The sequence below is a fragment of the Amphiura filiformis genome, chromosome 5 (assembly GCF_039555335.1).
Source record: "Amphiura filiformis chromosome 5, Afil_fr2py, whole genome shotgun sequence".
Lineage (NCBI taxonomy): Eukaryota > Metazoa > Echinodermata > Ophiuroidea > Amphilepidida > Amphiuridae > Amphiura > Amphiura filiformis.
Window position 1 is genome coordinate 3508247 of NC_092632.1, and position 15325 is coordinate 3523571.

Sequence of the window (15325 nt, forward strand, 5' to 3'; positions counted from 1 at the left end):
ATTACCTACAAAACTCAGGGTGGGATCTGATCCTGGCTGCGATGTTTATTATCAAAATACTGTTGAGCTCCTGTGCCCAACCCCTATTACTTTTAATGACCAACTTGGATCACTGTTGACTCGACTGGTCTAAAGCCTTCACAATACACATATTGGCTGAAAAGGGTACTCCCAAGAATAATATTAAATATATTATGAGGTGTGTCTTAACTGTCTTTGCTGTATGGAAAATGCAAATTAATTTGTAAATTGTTAACCTCATATGAAGGTCTAATAATTGCTTTAGACTTCATATAAATAATTTACCTCTATTTGTGGTATGGTTTCACATGTGCCTACGGGTACAACACCCTCTGTCACCTCATCAGGCAAGGCGTTTAATACTGCCTCCAGTCCCTTATTCTCCACCGGCTGCTTCCCCCCTCCTAAAATTTTTTAAAAAACATTTATTGAATAAATGACTAGCTTATATGGAGACAAGAGATTCATAATTGACCATTAAATATATGATTGAACATATTCAAAATGATAGGAGTAATGGAAACTCTTTTGTTTGTGGTTTTACAATGTAAACAAGTGGATATTCTGAAGCTCATCGTGATCTAATGTTGTAAATGTTCCAAAACATTGATGGCTGTCATTTGTCTTTTGGAAGCAGAGAACCCAAATATATAAGTGAATAGAGTAAATACATCTCTGATGACCAAACAATTTCATGATCCCTATTCCACATACACATCCACATACACATGTATGTATTTCCTATAGTTCCTTTTGGCCAATATTTCTACTGGCCCTTTGATACTAAAAACAGAATCTATCAAACGGTTCCATCACAGTCATATGTTTCTTCGTAATTACCATGGCAACACACTACCCCTATATTTTATTTTGATCGAAGTCTACGGTAGTGCCTAAGACTGTTGTTTCTTTTTAACAAGTAGAAATATCGTAAATACAATAAGCTAAATTGAAATGGATTAAAATGTTTATCAAATTTCCAATCTGTCACACTGCAGTATTTTTGGCTTTGGCCTTATACTAATACTATACACTGTTTTTTTACATACCTGTTACATTTGCTCCTATTCTGTTTCTTCTGTATTGCTTCGCTCTAAACGCCATATCTGCCCACTTCTTTCTCACCACCTCCCACGTCCTGCTGTACCCTGCTGACCCCAACACCTCTGATATCTCCTTCCAAGCTTTCCTCTTCTTCACTTCCACCCCCGCACTCCCTGCACTCCCAAATAACTCCCCCGTCTTGTCCTTCACACACGCCACCAATATCAGCACCTCCTCCTCTTCCCATTTTGGCTGTCTCTGGAAAAACAAATATTTGGTTGGATATGTTAGTGATACATGGTATAGTTTGGAATCTAATATTATTAACAACACTGTTTGAATGGTCATAAAGTTAGATGTAGCATTGCCATTCATTATCACTTGATCAAGAATATGTGATTATAAGTGAGTCATTCAAAACTGGGTTTGAGGTTTGTCACCGTTTACTGCCAGTTTAGGTTGCAATCAACATTGAAGAAAATAATAAGATCATAGATTCTAAAATTTAAAAATATTGATAATTTTCCTCATTTCATTGTACATGGCCTAAATAAATGACAGAAAATAGTGAAAATCAACTAAAAGCAAATATCAATTTTGAACAACACACACAGGGGGCAACCGTCACTCAGAAGGTCCACAATTCAGAAAACCTGTCACCCATAAGGTCCATTTTCAGAATTCTGAATACCGGGCTTGTTTTCATTTAAAATGACCCGCTAACCCGAAGACCCGCTAATCAGAAAACATGTTAATCAGAAGGCCCGCTACTCAGTAGCGGGTCTTCTCATTAACGGACCCTTTGCAGAATCACACCCTCTATTCAGACAACCCGCCACTCAGAAAAACCAGTTTTCAGGGGTTAGCTCAGTTCTTTCAAATGATTAAAACAGCCCGCTAACCAGAACCCATTGGTTAGAAAAAAATCTGAGTAGCGGGACTTTTACATAAAATACAACAAAAAGCCCACCATTCAGAAAGTGGAGCACGTGTGGCCGAGTGGATAAGGCGCCCGACTCATAATCCATAGGTTGCGAGTTCGAGCCCCGCTCGTGCCAACGTGTTGTGTCCTTGGGCAAGGCACTTTATCCTCATTGTCTACTGGGGGTGGGGTTGGATTGGATTGGATGTTTGTATAGTTGTTTGTTTCAATGTTGCAATATTGGCACTGATTAAGCTGCTGCCTGCAAATTGCATTGTGTCTGTTTAGGTGTGATTAATGTGCAATTCTAGCAATTTGACCTGCGGGTCACCATTAGAGTTTGAAATAAAACCTTCCTTGTTTTCCTTTTTTTTTTTTTTTAAAGTCTGTTATTCAGAAGGCCCCCTGCTCAGAAAATTCTGACCAGTGGCCTTCTGAATAATGGGTTTTCTGAATAGCGGGTCTTCTGACTACCGGGTCTTCCGAGTGACGACCTGTCGCCAGTAAACACCAAGTATCATGTATGATTGTTGTTGATGTTCAGTCTTGTGATTAACAATTCATGCCCAGCCTCAATAACCCAATCAGATGAAGCCTTAATTTTGTGACATTACAATATGTACATGTAGGCCTACAATAAACAGGCATATGCATGCACTGTATGAATGGGGTTGTGGCAGATCCAGGATTTTGAAAGGCCTGCTAAAAACATTTCAACTAATACACCAAGGCAGAACAGTACCAGTGCAATGATTCGTCACCCCATGTTAAATAAATAAATAAATAAATACATTTAAAATAGACTTGGTGATTTATTAAAGCATTATTTACAATATTGTTTCATGCAAGCCAGCCGAACGCGACCTACACTCGTCAGAATTATGCTTATCACTGGAAACTGATTATGATGCACGGAATGCTCACGCCGTGAAGTGGCGACGGTGAGCGCGAAGCGCGATCTTCGAGCGTAAAGCGCGCGGAGCTAGTGCTAGATCATTAGACAGTTTAATTGGCATACATTTACAGTCAAAAATGGTTACATAACATTATAAGCAATTCAAGTTCATGAAGGCAGTCAATACTTGATATATTGATCAGTTGTAGTTGATCAAGAGATGCTTCTTCCTGTGTCTACAAGTGTTTATTAGCTCATTCCTTTTGTTCAGTGAAGAGGGATGAGGCTTAAATATGATGAAGTATTTTTCCTCTAAACAAAGTCTGCATAGTTTGTTGGTAGTTGAATAGGCCTTAGCCCGACTGATTTATTTCCATTCAGTTGAATAAGGTATTTTCTTATCCTTTAATTTCCAAATGTACTCGCTTAATGTTGTTGAATGCCTTTTGTCACTGTTATTAAAGTCACTCTTATGGCAATTAAAGCGTGTTTTGAAAGAGTTAGCGGTTAGTCCAATATATGTTTCATGATGTGAATTGTCAAGTCGAGTTACCGTCGCCTGGTAAATTATACTGGAAGTTAAACAATTGCCTTGGAGGGACAGTTATGTTTCACTTTACAGTTGCAAGTTTTTCCATCTGGTTCCTTGGGTTCTGCTTAGCAAAATTGATCTGTTGTGTGAAGTTATAATTTGTTTCACATTGGTCATGCAACAATAACTAAGTTTGACAGTATTCCTGTTTAAGAGTTTGTGCAATTTATGTCCAGGGGGAAAACATCTGTCCAGCAAGTTGAAGAATTTTCTTCCAAGGTTTGTTGATACGCTTTCGCTATATGGCGGGTTAAACCATGTTGTATTTCTTGAGCGTTGTCGTTTATTGTTGTCTTTATTTGGTTTCCGGTGATCATTGAATGTGAGAGTCTCACTATATCCGCTATTCTGCAAAGCTGCTTGATATGGCGGAATGGCAGACTTGAAGGCCTGTTCATTTGCAGAAATTTGAGTGAGACGTTTGTTTATACTGTCCGGAATATTCTTTATTATGCATGGCGGTGGTTGCTGTCACTATGTACATAAAGGGGTTATTGTTGGCCTTCATGTAGGGTCTATATGATCCATCGCGCAAGTCAAGAGTAATATTTAAGTAATCAACCGTTTTCTTGTTGGCTTCAATTGTTATATTTAGGTTGTTTTTGGAGAATACTTTGCAGATCTCTTTTTTGATGTTTTCTACTTGCCGTGGTGTTTTCTTGCAAATGGCGAGGCCATCATCGCGATATAATCCGACATTGATGTCGATATATGTTGCAATTGTGACAGCAAATACAAACCAACGAGCTCGCAAGTTTCAGCTCCATCGAAGCTGCCCATGGTGACATCAAACTTTGAGTTACTCTTCTTGCACCATGGGGTTTGGTTATTGTACAGTAACGATTTCTTGGTCTGGAATATGATCTGCGTTTCATCGTCTGTGATATGATCATACACGGCTCCAGCTCCAGCTCCCATCTAGGTTGAGCACTTTATTGTGGATGATTTACCTTACTTGTCAATCAATCAATCAATCAATCAATCAATCAATCAATCAATCAATCAATCAATCAATCAATCAATCAATCAATCAATCAATCAATCAATCAATCAATCAATCAATCAATCAATCAATCAATCAATCAATCATTCATTCATTCATTCATTCATTCATTCATTCATTAATTAGCCAAAAGTGGTGGTCTGGTGCCTGATGGACCTTATTTTTTATAGGTTGTGAAAAACTGAAAGACTTTTTTTACCAAACATTTTTGGATGGGAGAGGGATCCAGGCCCCCAGTCTCTCTTGCATCTGCCCAAGGCTTCAAATGCATTGTTTGCTCACACGCACATGTCACGGTTACATGTGAGTGATGATTTTGATAAGTTGACATCACATGTAAACTTCGGACTCTACTCTAAACAATATAACATTTGATGTCAACTTATCAAAATTTTGAATAAATTAATGTGCTCCCCAGACATTAGGAAAGTGTGCAATACAATTCCCATTCAAACGCATCATGCACGTGGGAAACTGACAATGACTGAGTAATTTGTACTGCAAAGGTCCTTCCACGAATCCACGGCCATCATACCACACATCATACCACACAACAAGCAAGTTTATTATCAATGTAGTCACTATAAATGAAAAACAGAGATAAACAGACTAGTTCGCGTCTGACGTCAGGGCAAAGGCGAGCCATGATTGGTTGCTGACCTACGCAGTACAGCATTTTCCATGTTTTGGGTCTATAGACAAAATAACTAATTCTCGATCATGAGCGGATGTACCTTCTGCGTCAGCGTACTTTTCATAGAATAACACCATCATGTGAACTACATGACCTAGCATAGCAATGACCGCGTGATTGGTCAATTCTCAAAAGATGTGTTTGCGCTGTTAGCGCCGGTCTTGGCATAGTACGCTCTACGCAAATACCTGTGCGTACCCAACGTCCAAGTTGGCTCTCATGATTAGTATTTTGCCTAGATAGTTGTCAGAATTTCAGATGCGAACTAGTCTTTTTATCTCTGTCTTTCATACATTCAACATTGTATATCCATGGTTACTGTCTGCTGGTTGATCAAGTTATCATGATTGATCATTTTTAAATGTACATTATATACATTGACCATTGTTTATCAATTGACATGATTGATGTGATTCGCTTTACATTCATGCATTGCATGCCTTCGGTCCTGTTCTTTAACATATATACTGCATGACTGACATTTGGGCCCGAAGACATGTTCATGATGCTGCGCATGATATTTAGGTTTGTTTTGCATGAAATATGTTATATATGTGACCATCCATCTCAAACCGCTCGTAAAGTTGGCAAATTGTATTTCGAGTTACACTCCAAAATGTGTACAAAGCTTGTATTCATAATGCACCTAATAATTGTCCTACAATTAAGTGTCTCATTTCAGTCCAGTCAAATACAAATCTTTAATCCTATTGTTGAAGAGGATAATAAGCTTAATTTAATACTAATAGTAAATAGCTTTAGTCTTTGTTTGGTTTGGCTTAATCCTGTTCAAGTGGTGAGTTAACCAACAATTAACAATGAGAGGACATTCCTGAACCTCGTTGACTTGGGGATGATTTGAAGTGACCGCCAATTATGACCATTTGATATTTAATACCAGCAATGTAGAAAAAGAGATATATTGTAGCACCAAAATAAGTTGTCGAGAGAAGGGAGGTCAAAGGTCAAATTAGTCAACATGTGGTGGCGTGTTTACAAATTTACACCTTGGGCTGTGCCAGTGCAGTATCGACGGGATTTTGATTTTGATAATGTCATAATGTATAAATGTTAACGGTCCATAACCCGATCGACAGCATCATCCCCCGATCGAGGTTTTGGTATCACATAATAGATACTATTTTTCTCATTACTATCCTGAAATTTGACGCCCCAAGTAGATGTATTTCCAGAGAAATCATGAAAAACATCGGCCTTTACAGGCTACCAATTTCTAAATACTAAAAAGTACTTGGATTTCTGGGTAGGGAATTATGAATGAATAATCAGTCTGGTAGGGCTAGTTTAGTTCCAAGGTCCCTTGCCATGAATATCAAAACTCCATCTTCATTTTCTTGAGTATTCTAAGGGGTCAAGGACGGTAGTGATTCTCTTCGTATTGGAGTAGCCTATCCCAATGGCTCTAAATCTTCATCATGGGCCAAAGAGCGGAAGAGGAAGATTTACTTCTCAACGGTCATTAGGCTGGTGTTGAACATGTCATCATTGGTCAACCTTCCAACACTGGCCAACATGTTCCAGATCAGAGGCGAACTACTACATATTGGTAGATCTCGGCTGCTGTGTGTCCAGAAATAAGCTGAAACAGGGCTGATCACCCGTAAAGCTGCTGGGACTGGACCAAAATAATTCCCAGCAAAATTCATGATTACGAAAACTACAAGCAAATCTTCGAAAATACCGAGGGTAGATGAGTGGCAGTCTACTGTTGACTTCATGACGGACCAGCGGGAACTCGCACACCATCACAAACTGTTGGCCCTGATTATTGTCGCCTGTCTACCTTCAAACCTCTTGTAATATCTACTTATAATGTCCGTACTGTAAATCAACAAGGGAAAATGCATCAGCTATTCATGGGCTGTGCTGATGCAGGTATTGACATTGCCGGCATTCAAGAACATCGTCTCATATATTACACCAAGCCCAACCGATGAACTTTGGTCAGATGATAGGAACTGGGTTTTATTATTCAGTTCTGCTACCAAGCAAAGGCACGGAGGAGTTGGTCTGGTCATGTCCAAGCACATTCACAGATGTCTTAAGAGTGTTGAAGCTGTTTCTGAGAGGATACTATTTGTAACATTCCATGGCAACCCTCAGCTCAGCATCACTGTTGTATATGCACCCACTGAGTGCGCAACATCTTCTGACAAGGAGGAATTCTATTCATCTCTATCGGACCACCTGGATGGTATGAAAAGGCACAACATCCATCTCATCCACGGCGATTTTAATGCCAGAATAGGAACAGACAGTCATCTTTCCCATCCTTGGGTCATTGGTCTACATTGCTACCATGATTCAACAAATGACAATGGTGAGCGTCTGGTCAACACCTGCCAGGAGTACAAATTCAGACCGGCCCAGATGAGATTCCCGCAACCCAGGAACCGTCTCTGGACTTGGACCCATCCAGCTGGATCAACCCATGCACAGTTAGATCACATACTAATAAACAGCAAGTGGGTAAATTCTCTCCGCAACTGTCGAGCATACAACTCAGTAGAAGTGGACTCCGATCATCATATTGTGAGCATCCGTCTAGCTGCCAGTCTGCGAACTAGCAAAGGAAAACCTTGCAAGAGACCAAAATTCAACTGGAAGAAGTTGCATGATCCTGATACAAAGGAGGAATTTCAGCTGGAGCTATCAAACAGATTCCAGGACTTGAGCATGGATGACACCACACCCATCTCTGATAGGTATGAGACCTTCGAAACAGCGGTCCGTGAAGTCGCTGAGAAAGTTATTGGAAAGCAAGAGCCATGCGGACTACCAAGTTGGGTATCAGATGCAACCATCAGACTTAAACTTGAAAGGGATGAGGCCAAAAAGCGGTACTCCATTTCAAAGTCTTGTCAATCTAGAGAAAGATGGAGGAACCTGAACACCAGCCTTAACAACTCTTATAAATCTGATGAGCTTGCTACCCTCAATAAGCAGATGGAAGACCTGAAGCTGGCCGACGAGATGGGGAATTATACCACCACCTGGAAAATTATACACTCGCTTTACGGGAAGAACTCAAGGAAAGGGGTGAAAGTCAAAAAGAGAGATGGATCAGCTCCAACCAGTGACCATGAACTGCTTGAGGAATGGAAGGAATATTTTAGCTCACTCCTTAACAACGACAGTGGCACAGCAGCTTCAGAACTTCCTGCACCAGCTGTTGAAGATCTTCCTATTATCACTGAGCCCCCAACTCGTGAAGAAGTAGTCAAAGCAATAGCAGCCATAAAGACCAACAAGGCAGCAGGATTGGACTGTGCTATAACTGCAGAAGCACTTCAGGGAGGAGGGGATAGCATGATTGATATGATTCTCGAATTCTGTATGGAAGTATTCTCAACGCTGACAGCGCCACGTCAATGGGTTACGAATGTAATCATTCCTCTACCAAGAAAGGTGACCTTTTTCTCATGACAAACTACCGTGGTATTTCACTTATGTCCATTGCCGCAAAAGTGTACAACAAGATCCTTCTGAACAGGATCCGACCCCACATTGATCCTTTACTGAGAAGTAACCAGGCTGGCTTTAGATCGGGTCGCAGCTGTGCTCAGCAAATACACATTTTGAGGAGGATCATGGAAGGCTTCAAGGAGTACCACTTCCCTTAACAGTCACTTTTGTGGACTTCAAAAAAGCCTTCAACTCCATCAACAGGTCCGTCATGTTTTCAGTGCTGCGGCATTATGGAATACCAAAGGTTGTGGTCAATGCCATCTAGGTGCTCTACAAAGACACCGTTATGGTAGATGGCAGTATCTCAGAGCCTTTCCAAGTAACAACTGGAGTGCTTCAAGGTGATGTGTTGGCACCATTCCTGTTCATTATCCTGGTAGACTACCTTCTGATGAAATCAACTTCTGGAATTGACGCTGGAATTGTTACCTACCCACGTAGGTCAAGCAGGTATCCTGCCAAGATGCTGACCTGGATTTTGCTGATGATATTGCCCTGCTGGAATCTTCCATAGTCCGGGCCCAGTCACAGCTTACTAGGACTGCAACTGCAGCAGCAGATCTAGGCCTTGTCTTCAGCGCACCTAAGACAGAATATATGACTGCAAACTGTAACGCCCAACCAGCACTTGAAGTCTATGGTAGTACCATCAACCATGTCACAGACTTCAAGTATTTGGGTTCCAAGATGGGCTCTAGTGTTGGAGACCTAAAAAGAAGAAAAGCACTAGCCTGGGCAGCTTTCTGGAAACTGGAACGCATTTGGAGAAGCCCGTCCCTGCCAATCGAAACAAAAATCAAGCTGTTTAAGACAACGTGTGTTACTGTCTTTCTGTACGGGTGCGAGTCATGGGTAATACCAAGGACATGGAAAACAAGATCAATGCATTTGCAACATCTTGCTACAGAGTCATGTTAAACATCAAGTGTGTGGATCGGGTTCCAAATGAAACCATCTACAACCTGACCAACACCACTCCACTGGCTGCCAGAGTCAAGATTCATCAACTCAAATTTCTCGGCCATATACTGCGTCTTGAAGATGGCGAGCCTGTGAAAGAATATGCGCTTTATATTCCACCACATGGGAAGAGGAAACCAGGACGGCCGCGCACACTGTACTTGCAGTATGTCCAGCACCTCCTGGGAGATACTGAAGGGATGCTGCAGTCAAACAAAATTGTTTCACTTGCCCAAGATCGCATTAGTTGGAGAAAGCTTGAAGTCGCCTGCTCCGCAGCAGACTGATGATGATGAATCAGTCTGCTCAACAGCTACTTTTGTTTTGTGTCATTCACATTCTGTGAAAAGAGCGAACCATACTAACTGCTGAGGAGACTCCCTGGGAGACTCCAGTTTTACGGCGGTAGTATATAGCTCTAAAAATTCCGTCATGGACGAAGCGGGCTAAATAGCTCAATTCGTTAGCGTGTTACGTTTTACCCATGAGGTACCCGGTTCAATACCCGGTAATAGTTCTCTTTTTCCTCTCCATTTTTAACCCAAAGCTTTTTACATTCATTTGAAATGTACATATTGCAAGGGGAAATATATTTTGTTTCCTTTTTTTCTGAAATGGTACGAAAAAGAGTTAAAAACAAAAAAATCCATTCAATACGTGCATTTGCAGCATTGTCGTCAGGTCTGTTTTGTTTTCATCGATGGCATGGCTATTGCCATCATTTATACACAAAAATCTATCATGAACGATATAAAGACGAAACTGGTTGTGGTTAGTGGTAGGCCTATTATAATTATTAAAACTAGTGTCACAACTTAGTATCGGAACGTGACTAGTGGAGCTTGATTGTCATGTCAGTGCAACCACGCATGCATGGCACATGACGAAGGGAATTACGGCACATGTTGTTGTTGCTTGCCTGCCCAGAATGCAAAGTATTGGATTGCGAATTTTGCTATTTATTCACATTTACATTGAAAATGCTCTCGTTTTTTCACGAAGCAGCATAAAGGGGACGATATTTGATATTATTATGTAGTTTTAAAGACAAACCATATCCAAAACCAATAGGGTTACCCCCCTTTAAATAAAGATTATTGAGTTACAGTTACTGGAACTAATTCATGCATTGGATTGCGTGTAAAACTGTATTGACACGATGATTGCCACTTTGACATAGGCCCCTGGTCTTCATTTTTATTTGTAGCATAACTAGCCTCACATTCACATAAAACAATTATTATTACATTACTACTTACAGCTTTATTTGTCTTGTCTGTTCCCTTTTCTTTTATAATTTGCTGCATCACTGGAATATAGTCATGGTCTTTAAACAAAGATGATGATGTTGTCTTGATCTTCACCTTGCTAACTCCCTGCACTTCTTCACATTCTGGTAAGTTGACATTCTTCCTTTTCTTTGAGCGTTTGCCCTTTACAAGAGATTCAACTGTTCCATTATGGGCAACAGGTTGAGTGCCTGATAAACCTGTCAATTCACTGGGGGTTATTTCTATACCTTGATGCTCAATAGGTGTTTTGTTAGTCATCTTATAAGTTGTTGGTTTTCCTTTCTTAGCAGGCTGAGGCCGACTACCAGAACTTGTTGTAGCCAGCTTCTGTATATCCGACACACTGGCCAATAAAACGGGGGGCTCAGGTTTCTTGTATACAACCTTGTGCATAGCTGAAAAGGCTGACAAAGCAGCTGGAATCACGAAAACACCTGCATGGGAAAAGGATTTGATGCAAATACTGTTATCGTTCAATTTTACAGTTACAATTTTAACAAGTCCATACCCTAACGATCAAGTCATCAAAGCGTACTTTATAAAGGGTAACAACATTTTCTTACTGTATCAGCTAACCTGAAGCATTGTGCACTTTCTGATAAAAGGGTTCGTACACATGAAGTACACAATGTACAAAGGTCCCAAGTTCATTTTAATATGTGGAGTCATTTTGGATTTGCCCATGGTAACAGAGGTCACAAAAAGGTCATACTTTGTCTTTAAGGCCAGTGTAATGGGAGAGAACATGGACCTTTTCAAGCATCATTATTTCTGAATTGTATGTCAAAAGTATATAAAACTATACATTTTTGGAAAGGAAATGAGTCAAGGAATCCCATGGTGACGCCAGATTTGTTCAAAAATCTCGAGTTTTTGAAAAATCACAAAATTCACTTTTTACCCCAATTTTTTGTGACAACTTAGAAAAAAATCCGCTCGAGTAAAAAAAAATTCAGTTAGCTTTTCATAAAGAAGAGACATGAACTTAGGGAAGGTTTTTTATTTTTTGAAATTTGTCTCTTTTTTTTTATTTTTTAAATGTGAAAAAAAGCAATTTTGTCACTCTATTAAGCTAAAAATTGCACAGAATGGTGTATATTTTTGTTTAAAACAAATATTTTGAAAAAATGAGAAAACCTTCCCTAGGCTTTGATGTACTCTAAACGATAGTGCAAAAAGTTTACCTTTTTGCTTGCATATTTTTTTAGTTATCTTGTCACAAAAATCGTGTAATATTGTCAAAAGTGAACTCTGAGAAATCGACGTTTTAGTAAAAAATGTCAAAATTATGCACAAAACGCCCTTATATTTTAAAAGCGGTAAGACTTTCACGCTTGTAAAAGCTGTATCTGGTGCATGGTCTAAATATGCATCTTTTTTGCACCAATAAATCTATGTCTGCTTTCAGTGCGCCAAAATTCAAAATAATTAAAAAATCTAAGTGGCATTTTGACTGCAAATTTTTGTTTTGTTTACACCACATTTGCTGGCGTGAACAACAAACCGAATGCGCCTAGACTGCGTTGGACATTGCGCAGAGTTGCGCAGCGTCACGCTAAGCGAATCGCGCGCGTAATCAAAATATTTCGCATTCGCGTATTTCTGACTCATTATTTCCCGCCAATTTACAAAGCTGTCTTGAGCCATGTGACTTTTTAGAGTTGAAAAGAGTGAAACAAATCAAGCAAAAATACAAGTAAATATTAGCAAGTTGTATTTTATCAGTTTCAAGTGAAAGAATACATCTTAGTGTTGATAAATATCAAGAAATCTCAAATTCGGGCGTGAACGAATGTGTCTTCCATTACTCTGGCCTTAATACACAGCTTTCATTTTAACTACTAGCATGCTACATGTACATTGTATGTTAGCACACCTATGCTACTACCAAAGTTGCAAAATATGTGAATTTTGATGAAGTCCCAGTTAAAACATGTACCAAGAAAAATGCACAACAACAAACACCCCTCACCCCCCCACACACACACACACAGGTTTTACTTTCAAATAATAATTCACTTGTCATTTGTTCCATTTACCTGGTGTATGTACTTGCTTCCTTTCCACCACCAAGTTGGCTTCTTTTCCTGGTGTATGTACTTGCTTCCTTTCCACCACCAAATTGGCTTCTTTTCCTGGTGTATGTACTTGCTTCCTTTCCACCACCAAATTGGCTTCTTTTCCTGGTGTATGTACTTGCTTCCTTTCCACCACCAAGTTGGCTTCTTTTCCTGGTGTATGTACTTGCTTCCTTTCCACCACCAAATTGGCTTCTTTTCCTGGTGTATGTACTTGCTTCCTTTCCACCACCAAGTTGGTTTCTTTTCTTGGTGTATGTACTTGCTTCCTTTCCACCACCAAGTTGGCTTCTTTTCCTGGTGTATGTACTTGCTTCCTTTCCACCACCAAATTGGCTTCTTTTCCTGGTGTATGTACTTGCTTCCTTTCCACCACCAAATTGGCTTCTTTTCCTGGTGTATGTACTTGCTTCCTTTCCACCACCAAGTTGGTTTCTTTTCTTGGTGTATGTACTTGCTTCCTTTCCACCACCAAGTTGGCTTCTTTTCCTGGTGTATGTACTTGCTTCCTTTCCACCACCAAGTTGGCTTCTTTTCCTGGTGTATGTACTTGCTTCCTTTCCAACACCAAGTTGGCTTCTTTTCCTGGTGTATGTACTTGCTTCCTTTCCACCACCAAATTGGCTTCTTTTCCTGGTGTGTGTACTTGCTTCCTTTCCACCACCAAGTTGGCTTCTTTTCCTGGTGTATGTACTTGCTTCCTTTCAACCACCAAGTTGGCTTCTTTTCCTGGTGTATGTACTTGCTTCCTTTCCACCACCAAATTGGCTTCTTTTCCTGGTGTGTGTACTTGCTTCCTTTCCACCACCAAGTTGGCTTCTTTTCCTGGTGTATGTACTTGCTTCCTTTCCACCACCAAGTTGGCTTCTTTTCCTGGTGTATGTACTTGCTTCCTTTCCACCACCAAATTGGCTTCTTTTCCTGGTGTATGTACTTGCTTCCTTTCCACCACCAAGTTGGCTTCTTTTCCTGGTGTATGTGCTTGCATCCTTTCCACCAACAAGTTGGCTTCTTTTATAACTCTCAAGCATTTTTCACAGAAATACAGAGGTCCAAATAATCTTGATACATCATATCCTGTTGGTTTACTATGTACATACTTCTTAGTAACTGTATCTAAATAAAGCGTGGTCTTTTGTATAAGTGTTGCCTTCCTTATGACGATACATTCACCATGTCTCTGCTTTAATTCAACCTGGGGTAGGAGTAGACTGCATTTACACTTACTGCATGAAAACAAGTCTGAAGTTGAAAAGCTGGAAGCATAATTTTCTTTTTCTCTGTATTGTGAATGAAAAGATAGTAGCAAATAATTAGCAAATAAAAGCTGACAGACTGGTGATTTATATTATAGATATTTGAAGTCATTATATAGATTAAACACTTTACAGAATGCAAAGTTCATCTTCGGTGAGTCAGGTCTAAATAATTACTAGGGTAAAGATGTCTTCTAATGCAAAAATCTCAATTTGGATGGGAGTAAAGTTAGGATGTGTTTACATCTTGGCTAGAAATTGGGACTGACCTGTCATTTGAAACAAACCTGCCTGATCTGACTTCATCAACCACACTGAAGCTTTTAAGCTCCAGTGTTAGTTGAAAAGTTAGTTGAAAGTTAGTTGAACTATGTGGCCCATTCTGACAAAACCAGGAACAATTCGCATTTTTGATATTTCATGATTTAAATAAAAAAATGTAAGCACTAGACAATAAATACCAAAATTATATATACATAGCATCAATATTCTTAAAAGATATGGGTAATTTTGCTAATGATACCTTAATATTTTTGCAAAATTGCTATTCTGAGTAATGGGCCAATTAGTTTCCTGTCTAACAATGGATTGAATAAGGATTATCATACATTGTAGTTCAACTGTTGATTATTGATTAAATAAACCTCTTTTTAATAAGTACTTTCGAGGATTTGAAAGTCAACTTAGTCCCACAGTCAAATACCATGAAATTAAGAATTCCAGAATTTGATATTTTTATGGGAATGTCATCTTTAAAGACCTATAACCCAAAAACATGTCTGGCGACTTGTTCCAGGTTTGCTGGTCACATATGTTCATCAGTGTAGCCTTTATTAAATTTCATGGGTGGGGGTATGTTGAAATTGTTCATTAATCATTTAGTTCAAGAGCTGCACATGCACACACTGGTTTTACAAGGCTATTTCCCCTTTGTAACGTCAGCCCGACCAAGAGAATTAGGCCAGACACCACCATGAAATATTGCTGTGGGGGATCGCCACACCTCCTCAACAGCAAGTCTGTTTACCTTCCCAGCATTTAAGCATGCCGGTACCCATTTATACACCTGGTAAAGAAGA

The 15325-nt window shown here is 39.7% G+C and overlaps 1 protein-coding gene across 1 annotated transcript in view; it reads right to left on the reverse strand.

Annotated features, from left to right (window-relative positions):
• The window catches only part of LOC140151740 (uncharacterized), a 31729-nt gene that overhangs the window by 16056 nt on the left and 348 nt on the right, over positions 1–15325 (reverse strand). The window contains exons 2-5 of the mRNA XM_072174077.1: positions 12952–14270; positions 10880–11346; positions 1071–1323; positions 307–425 (exon numbers count right to left, since the gene is read on the reverse strand). Coding sequence (XP_072030178.1) covers positions 307–425; positions 1071–1323; positions 10880–11346; positions 12952–14270 — 2158 coding nt within the window. The remainder of the gene's footprint in view (positions 1–306; positions 426–1070; positions 1324–10879; positions 11347–12951; positions 14271–15325) is intronic.